Below are 14412 nucleotides of genomic sequence, written 5' to 3' on the forward strand. Positions count from 1 at the left end.
CTCTTACGCAAGTGCACAGGCCCAGGCCAGGATGAAGACTCAAAATCCACTATACTCAAACCATTCTGCCTAGCCCTCAGGTAAACCCAACCCTTACTCAGATAAATGGGCCCTAAAAAGCAGAATCCACCCTCTTTATGTAAATTTGCTAAGCAGAGAATCCAACGGGACAAGATTCCTAGGACTATTTTTAGAATCATAGATGCAATCTGTGCTTTAGAAGAACGACCGGGTCTCTCCAGTGACATAATTGCATTTTAACAGTCAAGGGCTTATCCCGAATTTTTTTTACCCCTGCGGGAAAGGGCATGGGTTGGGCAATTGCTGGAGTCCCTTGGGAGGGAGGTGGCGGTAAGTGGACAAAAACAGGCTCCTCAAGGACTCTTTCAAAGACGCTGGAGCGCTGGCGACCCGAAAGGCCAAAGCTGGATACTACGTGAGGGAGGAATCCATCTGGGAACTGGGAAAGAACGGTTGCCGCTTTTGAGGGCCCTGAGGCCAGTTCCCTCACCAGCAGGTGACCGTTGCTGCAGAGGATGGTAGGCAGTTTCCTTCCTCTGTACATATATCTGAGTTCCAACAGTGACAAGTTTGCTCCTGGCGCTGCCCCTTGTTCCTTCCCCTCTGGTCGCAGCGTGCGGGAGACAAGCCTGCACTGCAGGCACCGCAAGGTGCTGGGACCCGGCAAACACCAGGAGGGCACAGGCATATCTGGTTTGCATTTGGTGGGAACAAAATTTTATTTATGAATTCGTCAAGGAAAAATATTGAAAATTAAAAAGAAGTAGACAGCCTAAGGATTCGAGGACAGTCTGTTTTGACAGCTCACCAACACACACACACACACACACACACACACACACACACACACTGGGGGGAGGGGGTGTGCTTCACTCCTCATCTCCCCCATTGTCACTGTCCCTTACAAAAACATCCCAGCCCAGCAGGCGAAAGTTCCTGTAAAGGGACCTCTGCACTGCACTAGGCTCAGCCTGGAAACCAGGAACCTGTTTCCAAGCTTGTTGCTCTCCTTTGTAGCAGGAAAGGATGGGAAGGTGTTTAAAAGCCTATTCTGGGCCTTGGTCTTTAAAGACGCTGGTATTTAACAAAGGGGGTGGGGGGCACACATTTGATGCCTACCTCTACTCTTTTTTTTTTTTTTTTAAATCGGGTACCTTTCCAAGTTGAGTCACAGAATGTCAGTTCCAGCTCATAAAAAAAAAAAAAAAACGAAGTTCACCCCCCCAAAAAAAGTGTTTGCTATGAGAAAAGTAGACAGAAACCTTTACAGTCAGTTGGAGAAGAACATCTGGAGGAAATGTTTTCAATAAACAGAAACACTGAAGTGAGCAGGTACCCCAAAAGGAGAGCAGTATGGAATGTGGTCAGCATGGCATTAGAAAACTGGATTGTTCTGGTATTATGGTGTGTATAGGGTGGGGAGTTCTCAGTCCATGAATCCTGATAGCTGGCTTTGTACTGGAGATGTTTCCAGGGTGGCACCAACAGACATAGTAATCATTAACATCTATACAGACTGCTGTATGTTGCAAAGATCGGACATATTGTACTTTTGTTTAATGCTGAAGACCAGAACAGCTAGCTATGAGACCTTGGGAGGATCTCCAATCCTCTCTGGTCTTTGTAAAATAGGAGCTTGTCCAGGTTCTAAGTGCTGCCATCACTACCACTATCATCTCGACCATCCACCATCACCTCCACCACCACCATCACTACCCACCACCACCACCACCACCACCACCACCTTCGTCACCATCATCTATCATTACCACCCACCATCATCACCACCATCCACCACCACCATCACCATCATCCCTATCATCACCACCCTCACCACCACCCACCACCATCACCACCATTACCACCACCACCACCACCACCATCACCACCCTGCTTCAGGCAAGGTAGCCTGTCAATGGATACGAATTGAGAGAGAGACAGGTTTGTCTATGTTCCTTTCCTAACTAGGCACACAAAACTTACTCTGTGGGCCTTCCTTGGAAGAGATTTTCATATGATAAACAAAGGTCATCCCAGGCATGAGACAATGGTGAGTGAACATGCTAACGGAAGAGCACTGGTAATGCTCTGTTGTGAGCCTGTGATACCAGCTCTCCCCAGTGCTTCCCAGCCTGTGAGACCCTGAAATCATTCCCTCTCAAAAGCTCTAGTCATATTCTCTTTTCATCTCCTACACAGAAATCAAACGGATCACCCAGCACTCCAAGTAGCCACACACTAATTTTAGAACAAAGGAAAAAATAAGTTATTCCTATTATTTGTTTAACTTCCATCCAATGAGCAAAAACATTCTACAAAGAGTCCTAAAGCCAAACATTTCTCCCTTCCCTCAACAGCCTTGTTTTCTTGGACCTTCTGGCTGGGGGAATATATTTTGGGCAGAACAACAGAACAAGCTATGTCCCCTGCATTGGATCAGACCGCTCCATGGTCCCTCTCAAACTGGGGAATCCCAGCTCATATTACCCTGCCATGAATTCTGGAAGCTCCTCTTGGCTGGAAAGGACGAGGGCCCCCAATGTGCTTAGGAGGAAAAAGCAGGTGACATTTGCCAGCTGAGACCATATCTGCTTCTGCAGACAGCTGTGGGCAGCTGCAGCTCCTCCTCCCTGCTCTGGATGGACACTTGGGTCTCCATTGTAGCCTAGTGTACTGGACAGGTGGCAGACTCAGGGGAAACCCTAGAGATAATGCAATGCTATTGACTTCCGTCTCAGAGATGTCAGCTGAGTGGTTTGTGACAAGGCCTAGTGCTATCCTTGGGGTCAATTCATGCATTATTGAGTCTTTCTTTGTGTGAGTGGATTGTCGTTGAGTAGAGTGGCTCAAAGATCCCTGGAGTTTGGGCAGTTTCCCCACAGCACTCTGCTGACAGCCTGAGCCCTGGCCACAGGCTCTCTCTCCTTATTCCGGGAGATTCAGGCTTTTAATGAGCAGTGGCATTACTGAGATTAGTCCTGTCTACATGGGACTCAGAAAGGACACGTTCGTGCCAAAGGGGCAGAGAGAGCTCATCCTGTGGTAGGTGGTTATTCCTCACAAGCTGCAGGCACCACACATGTGGATCAGAGGCAAGGTCCTGTGGCTGGAACAAACAGCAGGACCTTTGAGCAGGCAGGGAGCCCTGTAAGTGATCTGTGGGTTTAAGGAGTGCCCCATCTGCCTGGTGGGGGAGCCCACCCTTTCCGGTACCCTCCAGTCCCTTCGGAGCCCTGGCTCAGGCCACCAGCCTGGATTTGACCCTCCTCAAGGAATGTGGAATGGTCTCGGTAACAAAGAGCCATCCCTTTGATAACCAGGTTGGCTGTTCTGCAGTCTTTCTGTGGCTTCATCTAACCGAGATCTTTTTTTTTTTTTTCCTTCTCGCTGAGGAATGGTGCCTGGGATATTAAGTGGAAGGCACCTACAGTACAATTGGGGGACACCCAGAGTGGTCCCGTCTCTAGTAGTGTCATCTCAGACTAAAAAACACTAAGAAGGCTGCTAAGCTCTTTAGCGCAACAGCAAGGGGAGACTGAAGGACTTTTCTGCTTCCTGCTCTGCTTTATGCCAGAGTCGTGGGTCAGCGCTTGAGCCCAGAGGGGATTTCCAGAGGACAGGTGCAGCCCACCAACCTGCCAACCTGCTGGAACTGTCCCCAGTGGAAAGATACACAGGCTTCCTTCCCATTTGTCACACTCTACAGAAGTCAGAATTGTTCTCACAGCTCTGTCCCTTTGGGGGGACACAGCTGGGCCCTTTTTTAGGCTGAGAGAGAAAATGATAGGGAGGGGGACTTGGAAAAATTTCCACTCTGAAGAGCTTGTCAAAGGACAGCATTTATCAGCCCTTTCTCCGCTCCAAAAAGCCCAGCCTCTACCATTGCAACCATGGTCAGGCTACTACTGTGGGTATGCCTAGGTTTACAAGGTGGAAACTTGTAAACTAACAGTTCCTGTTAGTATCCTAGTATCATCTCCTTTCCTGGGTTCAAGCACCCCAAATAAAACTCACTTTGTGCCCCTGTTGCTTGGCCTTGGGGAAGCAGAGTAACCCTATCTGCCTCCCTAGCAGTGCCCAAGCTGGAGTTCCTTTTCCCATGGTAGGGCACAGAGACACAGCTGAAACATGGACAATTAGCCAGAGGCTGGCAGCCTGGGCCATAAAAACTCAGGAAGTAGCCACCACAGGGCGGAGGGAATGGCTGTCCCTAATAAAGTGATTGTTTCAAAGAAATGCCAGAATGCAGGCATTCAAGGCAGAGCCTGGGTCTGGGCCTGGCCTTCCAGAGTTCCAGTCTGGGAGGGGACATGAAGGATGGAAAGAGGTATTGAGTTTCAGGAAGAGGTGGGAGATACCTCCAAGATCAAAAGTCTACAGTGCCCACCACTTAACCCCCACATCCCAGCCACCCCATAGGGACTGTGAACACCCCGTTCTGCTCTTGCCTTCTGTAGTAGGGTTTGATATTTATTTCCAGGTTTGTTTCTTGGAAAGTGAGATGGTTCCTATTAGGTACCCACCCAGGAGGGTTGAAGCAGGATCCTCCAGGCCTCTTGAGGGACAGCTCTTGAATATCCAGCCACTCCCAGTTTTAACTTTCCTGACAAAACACAAAGGGTAGGAAGAATGGGCAAGTCCCCACAGTTGGAGGAGATACAGGAGGTGAGGAGTCAAAGGAGATAAGGAACCCCGGAAAGTGTTTCCCCAGGAGAACATATACCCAGAGAAACAGTGAGGAGAGAACCCACACAGCCAGGAGCCCACAGGGCTCCAGGAAGGGTTCCAGGCACTGGCAAGAACAAAGTAGAACTGCCCAGTTTGGGCCTGGACAGTTTGTAACCTCATGTCTGAAGTGGCAGCCCCAATATCACAAAACTGCCTAATGCAATCAGGTGGCTTCCTCCCACCCCAAGGCTCTGCTGTAGGGGACCTGTCCAGGTCTCAATGTCAGCATTTATTTTTCACTGGCAATACTTTATATTGACAGTAGATTGCCCCTTCATTCCCTGGGATGAACACCACATTTCTGTAGAAAGGGCTTTACATCATAAAGGAGAAAGAGTTGTCTTAGCCTAATTTAATGTTTTCAAAGATGTATTTATTACTTTTATGAGTATGAGTATTTTGTCTGCATGTATGTCTGTGGACCACTCATATGCCTGGCGCCTGCCTGAAGAGGTAAAAAGAGGGTGCCAGATTCCCTTGGGTTGGAGTTATGTACAGTTGTGAGCCACCAAGTGGGTACTGGGAATTGAACACAGGTCCTCTAAAGAACAGCCAGTGTTCTTAACATGTCTCCAGGCCCAAGGAGAAAGTGTTTTTAAGACAGGGGCATAACTGGGTAGATGTTGACAGAAATATGCTCCTTAATTTTTCAATTCAAATATTTTTAATAAAAATATACGTTTAATTGATTGAAATTTCAAACTGAATAACCCTGTGATTAGCAAGAGGCAGAAATTTATGGAGACCCTAGCCATCCCTTTTCCATTACTGCCTTCCAAGGTAAGTCATAGCCAAACATATCATGGTTTTGTAGAGGTGTTTGGTTCTTTAATGTAAAAATGGATTGTTTTAATTGAACTCAAATTCTAAGTGTAAGACAAATTCGAGGGCGCAACCTGGAGCTAGAATCGTCTTTTATCTTCGGAGGTCGAGTGGTTTCCTTTGACAAGGAAATAAACTTAAGGAATAATGCTGTTGTTGGGAAGGCAGTCAATCTCATCCTGGCGGGAAGGAAAGGTCCTGGCCTTAGTTCCACAAGTCAGAAATATCCTCAAAGCATTTTTTTCCCCTTTCTCTGAGTTTCTTGACCACCTCCTCCCTGCGAAGGCAAGAACAAGATTGCTCCTGTCTCTAAATCCAGATTCCCACCAAGACTGCTCTCGCTCTACCCAAGGCTTTTGCAAGTCCCTTGATTTCATTCTTTGAACCTGTGATTGGAGGTTAAAGTGCAGCAGGTTGGAAGGAGGAAGCTCTTTAACAATAAAGGATTGAATATTTAGCTGTGATCTGGTTGCTGCCCTCTCGCAGTCCCCCCTTTATCTTTTAAAATGCAAATCTTGTTTCTGGGGGGTAGTGAGCGTGGTGCGCTGCGCTTCGGCGTCTCCAGCCATTGGTGTCTGTGTCATTACTAATAGAGTCTTGTAAACACTCGTTAATCACGTAAGGCCGCTGGCCTGGGACTCCGCAAGCCAACCTGTGGCGGGTCTTCCCCGCCTCTACAGCCTAGTGGCAAGGAGGTGGGAGGAAAGAAGGAAGAGAGGGAGGAGGCAGGACAGAGGGAGGGACTGCCCGGGAGGCAGGAGCGCTGCAAGGAGCCAGCGGAGCACCGTGGACCGAGGTGCAGCCAGCCAACCGCAGCTCCCTGCGCCCTCTCATCCCTAGCCCTCTGCGCCCCTGGCAGCCTCCAGCGTTCGTCCCCAGGCAGCATGGTGAGGTCTGTTCTGGGTCCCTCGCCACCATGTACGTGAGCTACCTCCTAGACAAGGACGTGAGCATGTATCCCAGCTCCGTGCGCCACTCGGGCGGCCTCAACCTCGCGCCGCAGAACTTTGTCAGCCCCCCGCAGTACCCGGACTATGGTGGTTACCACGTGGCGGCCGCGGCTGCTGCTGCGGCGAACTTGGACAGCGCTCAGTCGCCAGGACCATCCTGGTCCACCGCGTACGGTGCCCCTCTCCGCGAGGACTGGAACGGCTACCCGCCTGGGGGCGCTGCCGCGGCCAACGCTGTAGCCCACGGCCTCAACGGGGGCTCCCCGGCCGCCGCTATGGGCTACAGCAGCCCCGCCGACTACCACGCTCACCATCACCCGCATCACCACCCGCACCATCCGGCCGCCGCGCCGTCCTGCGCCTCCGGCTTGCTGCAGACGCTCAATCCCGGCCCTCCGGGGCCCGCAGCCACCGGCGCCGCCGAGCAGCTGTCCCCCAGCGGCCAGCGGCGAAACCTGTGCGAGTGGATGCGGAAGCCCGCGCAACCGTCTCTGGGAAGCCAAGGTAAGCGGTGCTGGGGCGCGCCCCAGGTCCCGCGGGCACTGGGACTGTCACGGGCTGTCTGCGAGCTTCTCGCCAGTAAAGGAGGGGCAAGGGGGAAACACAGGGATGGACCCCTGGGGGTGTCTTTCTCTGACGGCCGTCCCCGAAGTGCGTATTTTGTACCTCGCACACTAAGGTTTGTTTAGGGCAGAGGAATGGTTTCCTCTTCCTAACAGTTCCTTGTTGGCAACATCGGGATACCTTCGGAAGCTCCCGGCAATGCCGTAAGCACTGTCGGCCAGCCGCTGGGAGAATCACGTCCTTGAGTTAGCTGCATTCCTTACAAAGCATTCCTTACAAAGCTCGCACCGAGAAGAGGGGACCTTAGATTCCCCTTTACCATGCCTACATCGCTTAGCTACCCATTCTCCTTTCTCCATCTGAGAGTGAGGAGGCTGCGCCAGGACCGGTTTGGCCATAGGGGTCAATTCAAGGGGTCAGCGCTGCTGTGAGCAGAGACTGGACACTGCTGTGAGTCGCTGGAGAGAACGCGCTGGCCTCGGGAGTCTAAGGGGAAGGGGGCGCTCCAGGATCCCTGACCTTTCCTTCTGCTAAGCAAAGTCTCCCACGGAAGTCTTCTCTGATCATCACAGAGAGCAAGGAGAGGGTAGAGGAAAGTCTCTGATCAGACACTCGGCTTCTTCAGACGCGGGCCGTTTTTTTCTTGAACCTTCCCTTCAAGAATTTCGTGTGTCAGCGCGTGATGTGTGTTCCAGACTCGGGAGATAATTTCATTAAAGACCCTAGATTTGCGGGACTTCGGGACTCACCGCCGCCGGCTTTGCCCTTTGTGCTGTTCAGATGTGTATGGGGGTGGGAAGGAAATGAGAAAAGTGTGACAGGGAAGTGGTATTGGAGTCCCCTTTTTGTTCCGTGAAACCTTTTCCAGCTCTTTGAGTTTCCGCTTCTCTCGGTTTGCTTCTTGTCAGTGCAGACGGGGCCACATGCAGGTTATGGCCACTTTGCGGAGGTTTATAGCCAATTACAGCCGTATAAACCAGAGCGGCACTGGGGGCCTGTCTCAGGACTCTTTCGCCTCTCTGCGCGCACCCCATGAGCGTCCTGGTGGGCGATGTTGTCGCAGAGAAGGCAAAATGATCACTGGAGATTAGTCTCCAGTGTGCTTTGGCTTGGTCATTTCCAAGAGGACTTCCTCCTAGACCTGAGCTACCCCCAAACCTTCCTTCCACAAGCCTGCCCTAAGGACAGTGGGCGGGAGTCGCCGACAGGGGTCTTAGACCTACGAAAGATCTTTAGCGTGCCAGGGGTTGGGTGGTCCTAGACTGGGGTCCTGGGAGGGGGAGGATAACCTCAGGAGCCTAGGCCGCGGGGTCAGCAGATGAGAAGCCGCTGTGAAGTCCCGCGCGGAGGTGGCAAGGCTGCTGTCGGCGCCGGGCGCCCTTGTGATGTTAATGTGGGGAGGCTGTGGCCCGCAGCGCCCGAGCCCGACTCTTCTGCAAAGCGTCATCTGTCAAGGGGCAGAGGCGTGTACGCCGCCTGGCCGTCTTTGATGTACACCTTTTCAGCCGGGCCATTGTCTCTTTTAGGGCCCGGAAAGAGGGTGGTGACTTTCGCAGTCAATAATGAATTCTGACAACTCCTTCTCATCCCTCCCCTCTTCCAGCCCCCCTCCTTGGTTCCCAGGGGGTGCGGGGCCACCTCCAAGGCCTTTGGGGGAGCGGACCTCAAAGCGCGCGGAATCCTTATCCTCAGCCTGCTCGATGCTGAAAAGGCAGCATCCATCCTAAAGCGAGGACCGCTGTGGGGAACTGTCCTGTGCCTAACTTCCTGGCTCTGATAGTTTCCTTTTAGGACTCCAAGTGCTGTGCTATTTGGGCTGTGCACCCAGGTCCGGTTCTGTCATCCTCTGGAGTGGGGCCCTCGCAAGTGGAGTTCAGGATGCGTTTGCTCCCTTTTCTTCCAAAGCAGGAGTGGGGTCGGGGCCTCAGCTCCCATTCAAATGCGCCTGCGGGGCTGTGTTTATGTTAATGCGCCTGGTGGGGAAGGGGATGAAAGCTGAGGCCGCCATTTGCTCAGTAGTGGTAATTCAAACAGAACGCGGTTGTTATTAAGGCATTGAAAGGGTTTTTCTTTGATAAGATCGCCTTGTCCTGCATTGTTTGCGTCTGTGTTCCCCTTTTAGAGGCTGGGGGAGTTTTCTCTGATCCCGCCTGTGTCCTCCCAGGGAGCTTTTGTTGTGGTTTGCAAAGGTTTTTACCTGAACAAAGTCAGCCTGCCAGGCCTTAAACACCTCTGGGCAACTCCCACCCCTTAGATCTCCTTGTTCGACTAGGCGTTGGGCTCTAAAACCTGCTCTGCTGTGAGGCCTCTCCAACTTGGAACGTGGAACAGTTCCTGACCAGCGTTCTGTCGGAGAAGCAACCCCCGACAGAACCGGTGAATAGCCAGGTTCCAGCCTGGTGCAGCAGTCCCGCGCTATTTGTCAAGGCCCTTCAGTAAAACAATCAATCCAAGATTTAATATGTTGACTCAATCCAATGATCATAGGTCACTGGTCAGGATAGTTGTCCCAGGGAATAAATGGGGAATTAGAAAAAGAAAAGGTATACCCTGGGCCAAACCTGGTTGGGCGGGTGTGAAGTGTTCTCAGCAGGAGGGATTTTCCTCCTGATGTCACGGAGTTCAGAATTCCAGGGCAGGAGTATCTAGAATATGGTTCGGCTGGCTTTCAGGGCCAGTCCCTGCACCCACCTTTCCACTGTATTAAAGGGTAGCCCCCCCTCCCTTACGCTGACCCCTCAGGCCCAGATGTTTTAAAGGTGGCTGCCATTTCTAGTAAGCCTGAAATTGTAGATAGTATATACCTGGGGACTCTGGCCACTCCCTCCTCCCTTTCTTCTGGTCCTAAATATACTATATTTGGTGTATGGGAAGGAGGGGGCTGTGTGAGAGGTTTCTCTTCAGTTTAGTTGTGCCCCCAGGCTCACATCCTTCCACTTCCCCGGAATCCTGTGGTGGATATTGTGAGCATTGGTAGTAGACCACAGTCAAACCTGTTTCCCCCACATCAGTGAAGGAAGAGAAATGGCTCCTGGGTTAGGGAGGTTTGTCATTACCTATGACTGATGGATTATAGTTCTTAGCCAAAGCTTCTCCCTTCCTCCACAGTGAAAACCAGGACGAAAGACAAATACCGGGTGGTGTACACAGACCATCAGCGGCTGGAGCTAGAGAAGGAGTTTCACTATAGTCGATACATCACCATCAGGAGGAAAGCTGAACTGGCAGCCACACTGGGGCTCTCCGAGAGGCAGGTGGGTGTCACCTTCACAAGGTCTGGTTGTTTTTGCATGGGAGGGGGTGGGGTGTGTAGCATTAGAAAGCATGGCCAAGAGTCAAACCTGTTACCTCCGTGAAAGGAAGAGAGCAAGCAGTTGCTTTTTGAGAATCCAGGAGGTTCCAGTTGTCTTTCCTGATGTTTCTGAATTGCTTTTTATTTAGAGGGATCTGAGAGCTGCAAGAAAAGCCAAGACGCTGTGGCAGTATGTAACTCCACTTAGGCCAATAAAGATGTATTAGGATAGTAATTTTTAACCTGTGGGTCCAATTTAAAATTACAGTAGCAACAAACTAACTTTATGTTTGAGGGGGATCACCAGACATGAGGAACTATATTAAAGGGACACAGCATTAGGAAGGTTGAGAATCACAGTATTAGGGTTTACACCCAGCACTAGAAAAGAAAAATAAAGGCCCAGCCTACTCATTTATATTAAGGAGGCAGGGGCTGGAGAGATGGATGGCTCAGCAGTTAAGAGCCCCTAGTGATTTTTCAGGAAGATTAAGTTCTGTTGCAAGCGCTCATGTCAGGTGGCCTATAACTCCAACTGCCTCTCGCTTCTGTGGATGTTCTCATTCTGTTATATGCACATACGGACACATACACATAATTCAAAATAAAAAACGAAAGCGTTGAGGGGGGAAAAAAAGAAGCAAAGAGCTATTAATTGGCACAAGAACACGTCTACAGGCTAGGGAAAAGGAAAAGAAAGCAAACCAGAACAAATTCACAGCCAGGAAATTTTTGTGCGAAATCTCACTGCCCTCGCCGAGGTGAAGAACATCGCACATAGTTCATCTGTCCCTGTGAAGCACACCTGAGCGGGCCATCCGTCTACATAGGGAGCACCTTTCGGGGTGGTTTCTTTCTGTTCCTTGGTTCTGAGGTTTCAAAGGGCTGCTTCTCATCAGGGTTGAAGCTCTCGATGGTGCTATTTCTCTTTTCATATCCTCTCCTACCTTCTATTTTGTCGTTTCTAGGTTAAAATTTGGTTTCAGAACCGCAGAGCCAAGGAAAGGAAAATCAACAAGAAGAAACTGCAGCAGCAGCAGCAGCAGCAGCCGGCACCCCCTCCACCACAGCCCTCGCAGCCACAGCCGCAGCCAGGGGCGCTGAGGAGCGTGCCGGAGCCCTTGAGTCCTGTATCATCACTGCAAGGCTCGGTGCCTGGTTCTGTCCCTGGGGTTCTAGGGCCAGCTGGAGGGGTGTTAAACCCCACTGTCACCCAGTGACCCTTCCCATGGTCTGTAGCGGCGGCAGAGCAATTCCAGGCTGAGCCATGTGGAGCATGGGCGCTGCTAGAATCCTCAGACGAGACCCCTCTCCTGCCACCCACAAACAACACCTACAGATGAAGAATGGGGGACAGAAGCAAAGACAAGTGGGATTGTGGGCCTCAGGGGAAGATATGGTCCAGTTTTTTATTTTTTCCATTCTGACTCTTCCTGCTAGTGATGAGAGAGGAAGTGATCGCAGGGGCTTCGTTCAGGCACCAAGCTTTCAGCCTCTTGTGCCTCAGCCCTTTGCCTCCCGCAAGGACTGTATTTCTGGTTGCAACTGAAGAGAGAGTGAGGCTGGGGGAATGAGCAATACTTGAGCCAAGATGGCTGTTTCCTGCAGACTGCTTTCTGAGAACCAGCTGGATGTCCTGCCTCAGGGGCAGGGACAGTTCATACTGCAGGAGCCAGAGGCAGCTGCGTTGAAGGCTGGGCTGATCAAAGTCTGCAGAACCCCCAGGTGGTCTGTGTTTTCTTCTCCCTTTTCAGACCTGGAAGGGTTGGTGGGTTCAGGGGCTGTGGCCAGAGGAGGGGGTGGTTAGCCAACTCCAGGCCCCTGCGACAAGGGCTTGTTTGGAAAGCCTGTCACCAGAGCTGCTGTAGGCTGAATGTATGTCTGTGTTGTAAATGCCAGAGCCAACCTGGACTTCCTGTCCTTTCCCTAGTCTCTGGCTGGTGAAAAACATAGTTGTTGCTGCTGTTGGAGCCATTGATCTGTGTAACGAGCTTTAAGCAAGCCTTTTAAAAAGCCATGGGTAGAGAAGCGATATGGTGAGGGGAAGTGGGGGGTATCCGAACACAGTCGACTTTTATTTTCTAAAAAGACAAAAAGATAAAACCAACTCTACAGATTTCCGAACCTGACGTTTATCTTCTTTGGATTTTGACAGAAATTAATTTTTACAGGAAATAAAATATCTTCACTGATTGCAAGCTACAAGTCATGGGGATGGGGGTGGGGAAAGGAAGAAGGCGGAGAAGATAGTCTGGCCAGCCTGCTTTTCCCCCAAAGCTTCTGAAGCCAGAAGGAACAGGTTCTGAGCCCTTCCCCGCCCCCCCACGCCTCAGTCCAGCATTGGGCTGTGGAATGTGTGCTTTTCCTAGGGGTGCCTTTGGGCAAAATGCTCATCACAAAAGCTAGCTGCTTCCCAGCTGCTAGAACCATGGGGGCGGGGTAAGCGTGCTGCATCTCCCTTCTCAATGCAAACATAGGACAACTTCCCTCGCGCGCCCAGGTATGCCCTTTAGTCCAGCGAAGTGGACACCAGCATTGATTAGTATTTTTCTGTTCTTTCCAGACAACATTTCCATGACAATGTATAGTTATATATAGTCATATAATCACCAGGCATTTCCATGTGCCCTCTCTGTCTGCACTCCTTTAGAACTACCAGGAATGACCTCCCACCCTCCCCAAACACAAGAATTCAAGATCAATATAAGATCCAAGTGGTGGTTGCATATTTGGCAGTCTCCGGGCAAGGCCGGGAAGGGAAGATTTACCCCACCATTATGACTAAACCGCGCCCTAACGCAGGGCGAGGACTCACACGGAGGGAGGAGGCACGCAGGGCAGGCCGTGCGCAACTGCGAGGCACATGCCAACCCCCTGGCAGCACTTCGTCAATTTTCTCTGCCCTTCCAGGTGGCGAATCTGCTGTAAGAGTGGAAAAGAGGGAAGAGGAAGGAGCTGGCCACCCAGAGTGAAACAGCCAGGGCGTCTGCGGGGCGGATGCCCCCTAGGTTCAGGGCCAGGTGATCCATCCCCATTGCTCCTAGGTGCCTCCCGCCCCAGCAAAGAGCTGCCCTGCGCTCTGGCCGCGCCCACACTCCAGTCCTTCGCTGGCGGAGCGGTTGCTATGCGTTGCCGTGAAACGCCTGTCAATAAACCCTGTTTGGACAGTGGAGCAAGAGCACAAGGGTTGTTTGCTTAGTGGTTAGAGGTTCAAAAGTCGGCATTGTCCTGCTGCACGCGATTACAAGTTCTTACCCCCTTCCCGGGTTCGGCCCCCTCTTGGCGCGCAGAGATGATCTAGGGGTGCACTCTGAAACACAACCTAACAGACAAACTCCCCTGCCCCCACCCCGCTATCTGCAGCAAACGACTGCCTGAGCCTCCCGGGCCAAGGAAAAAAGGGCCCTCCCGGGCTAGTGACGCTTCGGTCCAGAGACACTGTGTCATCGCTAAAGCCAGCTGGAGGAAACGTGGGATGTGGCGCGAACTGGCAGCACAGCCTCAGTTTAGGCACTGAATTTCAGGGCGCCTAGTGCTTGGAGCTGTTTCACAGTTGAGGACCAAGAGGCCCTTGAGACACCCAGCCGGGCTCAGGCCTCTAGGGGGCTCGTGTGCTCTGGGAAGAGCTGGGGTTTGGCCAGAGCTCTGCGCTCTTTCTGGGGGAAACACCTGGAAAAGGCTCCAGATCAAAGCCAGCCAGATTTCAGCCAGCACCTCTCTTCACCTCAGCTGCTGACACACTGGGGCTCCTGAGATCTCTCGATATAGCCCTGGGCCTGTAGAAAAGAGTTACGGCTGAGAGGGTAGGGATGGGACACAACTCACTAACAGAGTTTAGGATATGAGAGGGGGGTACTGTGTTCAGTCCCCAGGGCCCAAACTTCAAATGCCCAAGTACAGACAAAACACTTGCTGGAGATTCTTGGGCACTGGTGGCGCTCGCCTTTAATCCCAGCAATTTAGAGGCAGGTGGATCTCTAGGAGTTTGAGGTCAGTCTGATCTACAAGTGAGTTCCAGGTCAGCTAAGGAAAACT

The 14412-nt window shown here is 51.6% G+C and overlaps 1 protein-coding gene across 1 annotated transcript; it reads left to right on the plus strand.

Moving 5' to 3' along the window:
* Positions 1–6401: 6401 nt before the first annotated feature.
* Positions 6402–12575, plus strand: Cdx2 (caudal type homeobox 2). Its single transcript, XM_051205296.1, has 3 exons — positions 6402–7025; positions 10194–10339; positions 11346–12575. Exons 1-3 carry the CDS (start codon positions 6488–6490, stop codon positions 11595–11597), a joined length of 936 nt encoding a protein of 311 aa, XP_051061253.1. The 5' UTR covers positions 6402–6487; the 3' UTR covers positions 11598–12575.
* Positions 12576–14412: the final 1837 nt, after the last annotated feature.

This window comes from Phodopus roborovskii, unplaced genomic scaffold (assembly GCF_943737965.1).
Source record: "Phodopus roborovskii unplaced genomic scaffold, PHOROB, whole genome shotgun sequence".
In the NCBI taxonomy this organism is placed as follows: Eukaryota; Metazoa; Chordata; class Mammalia; order Rodentia; family Cricetidae; genus Phodopus; species Phodopus roborovskii.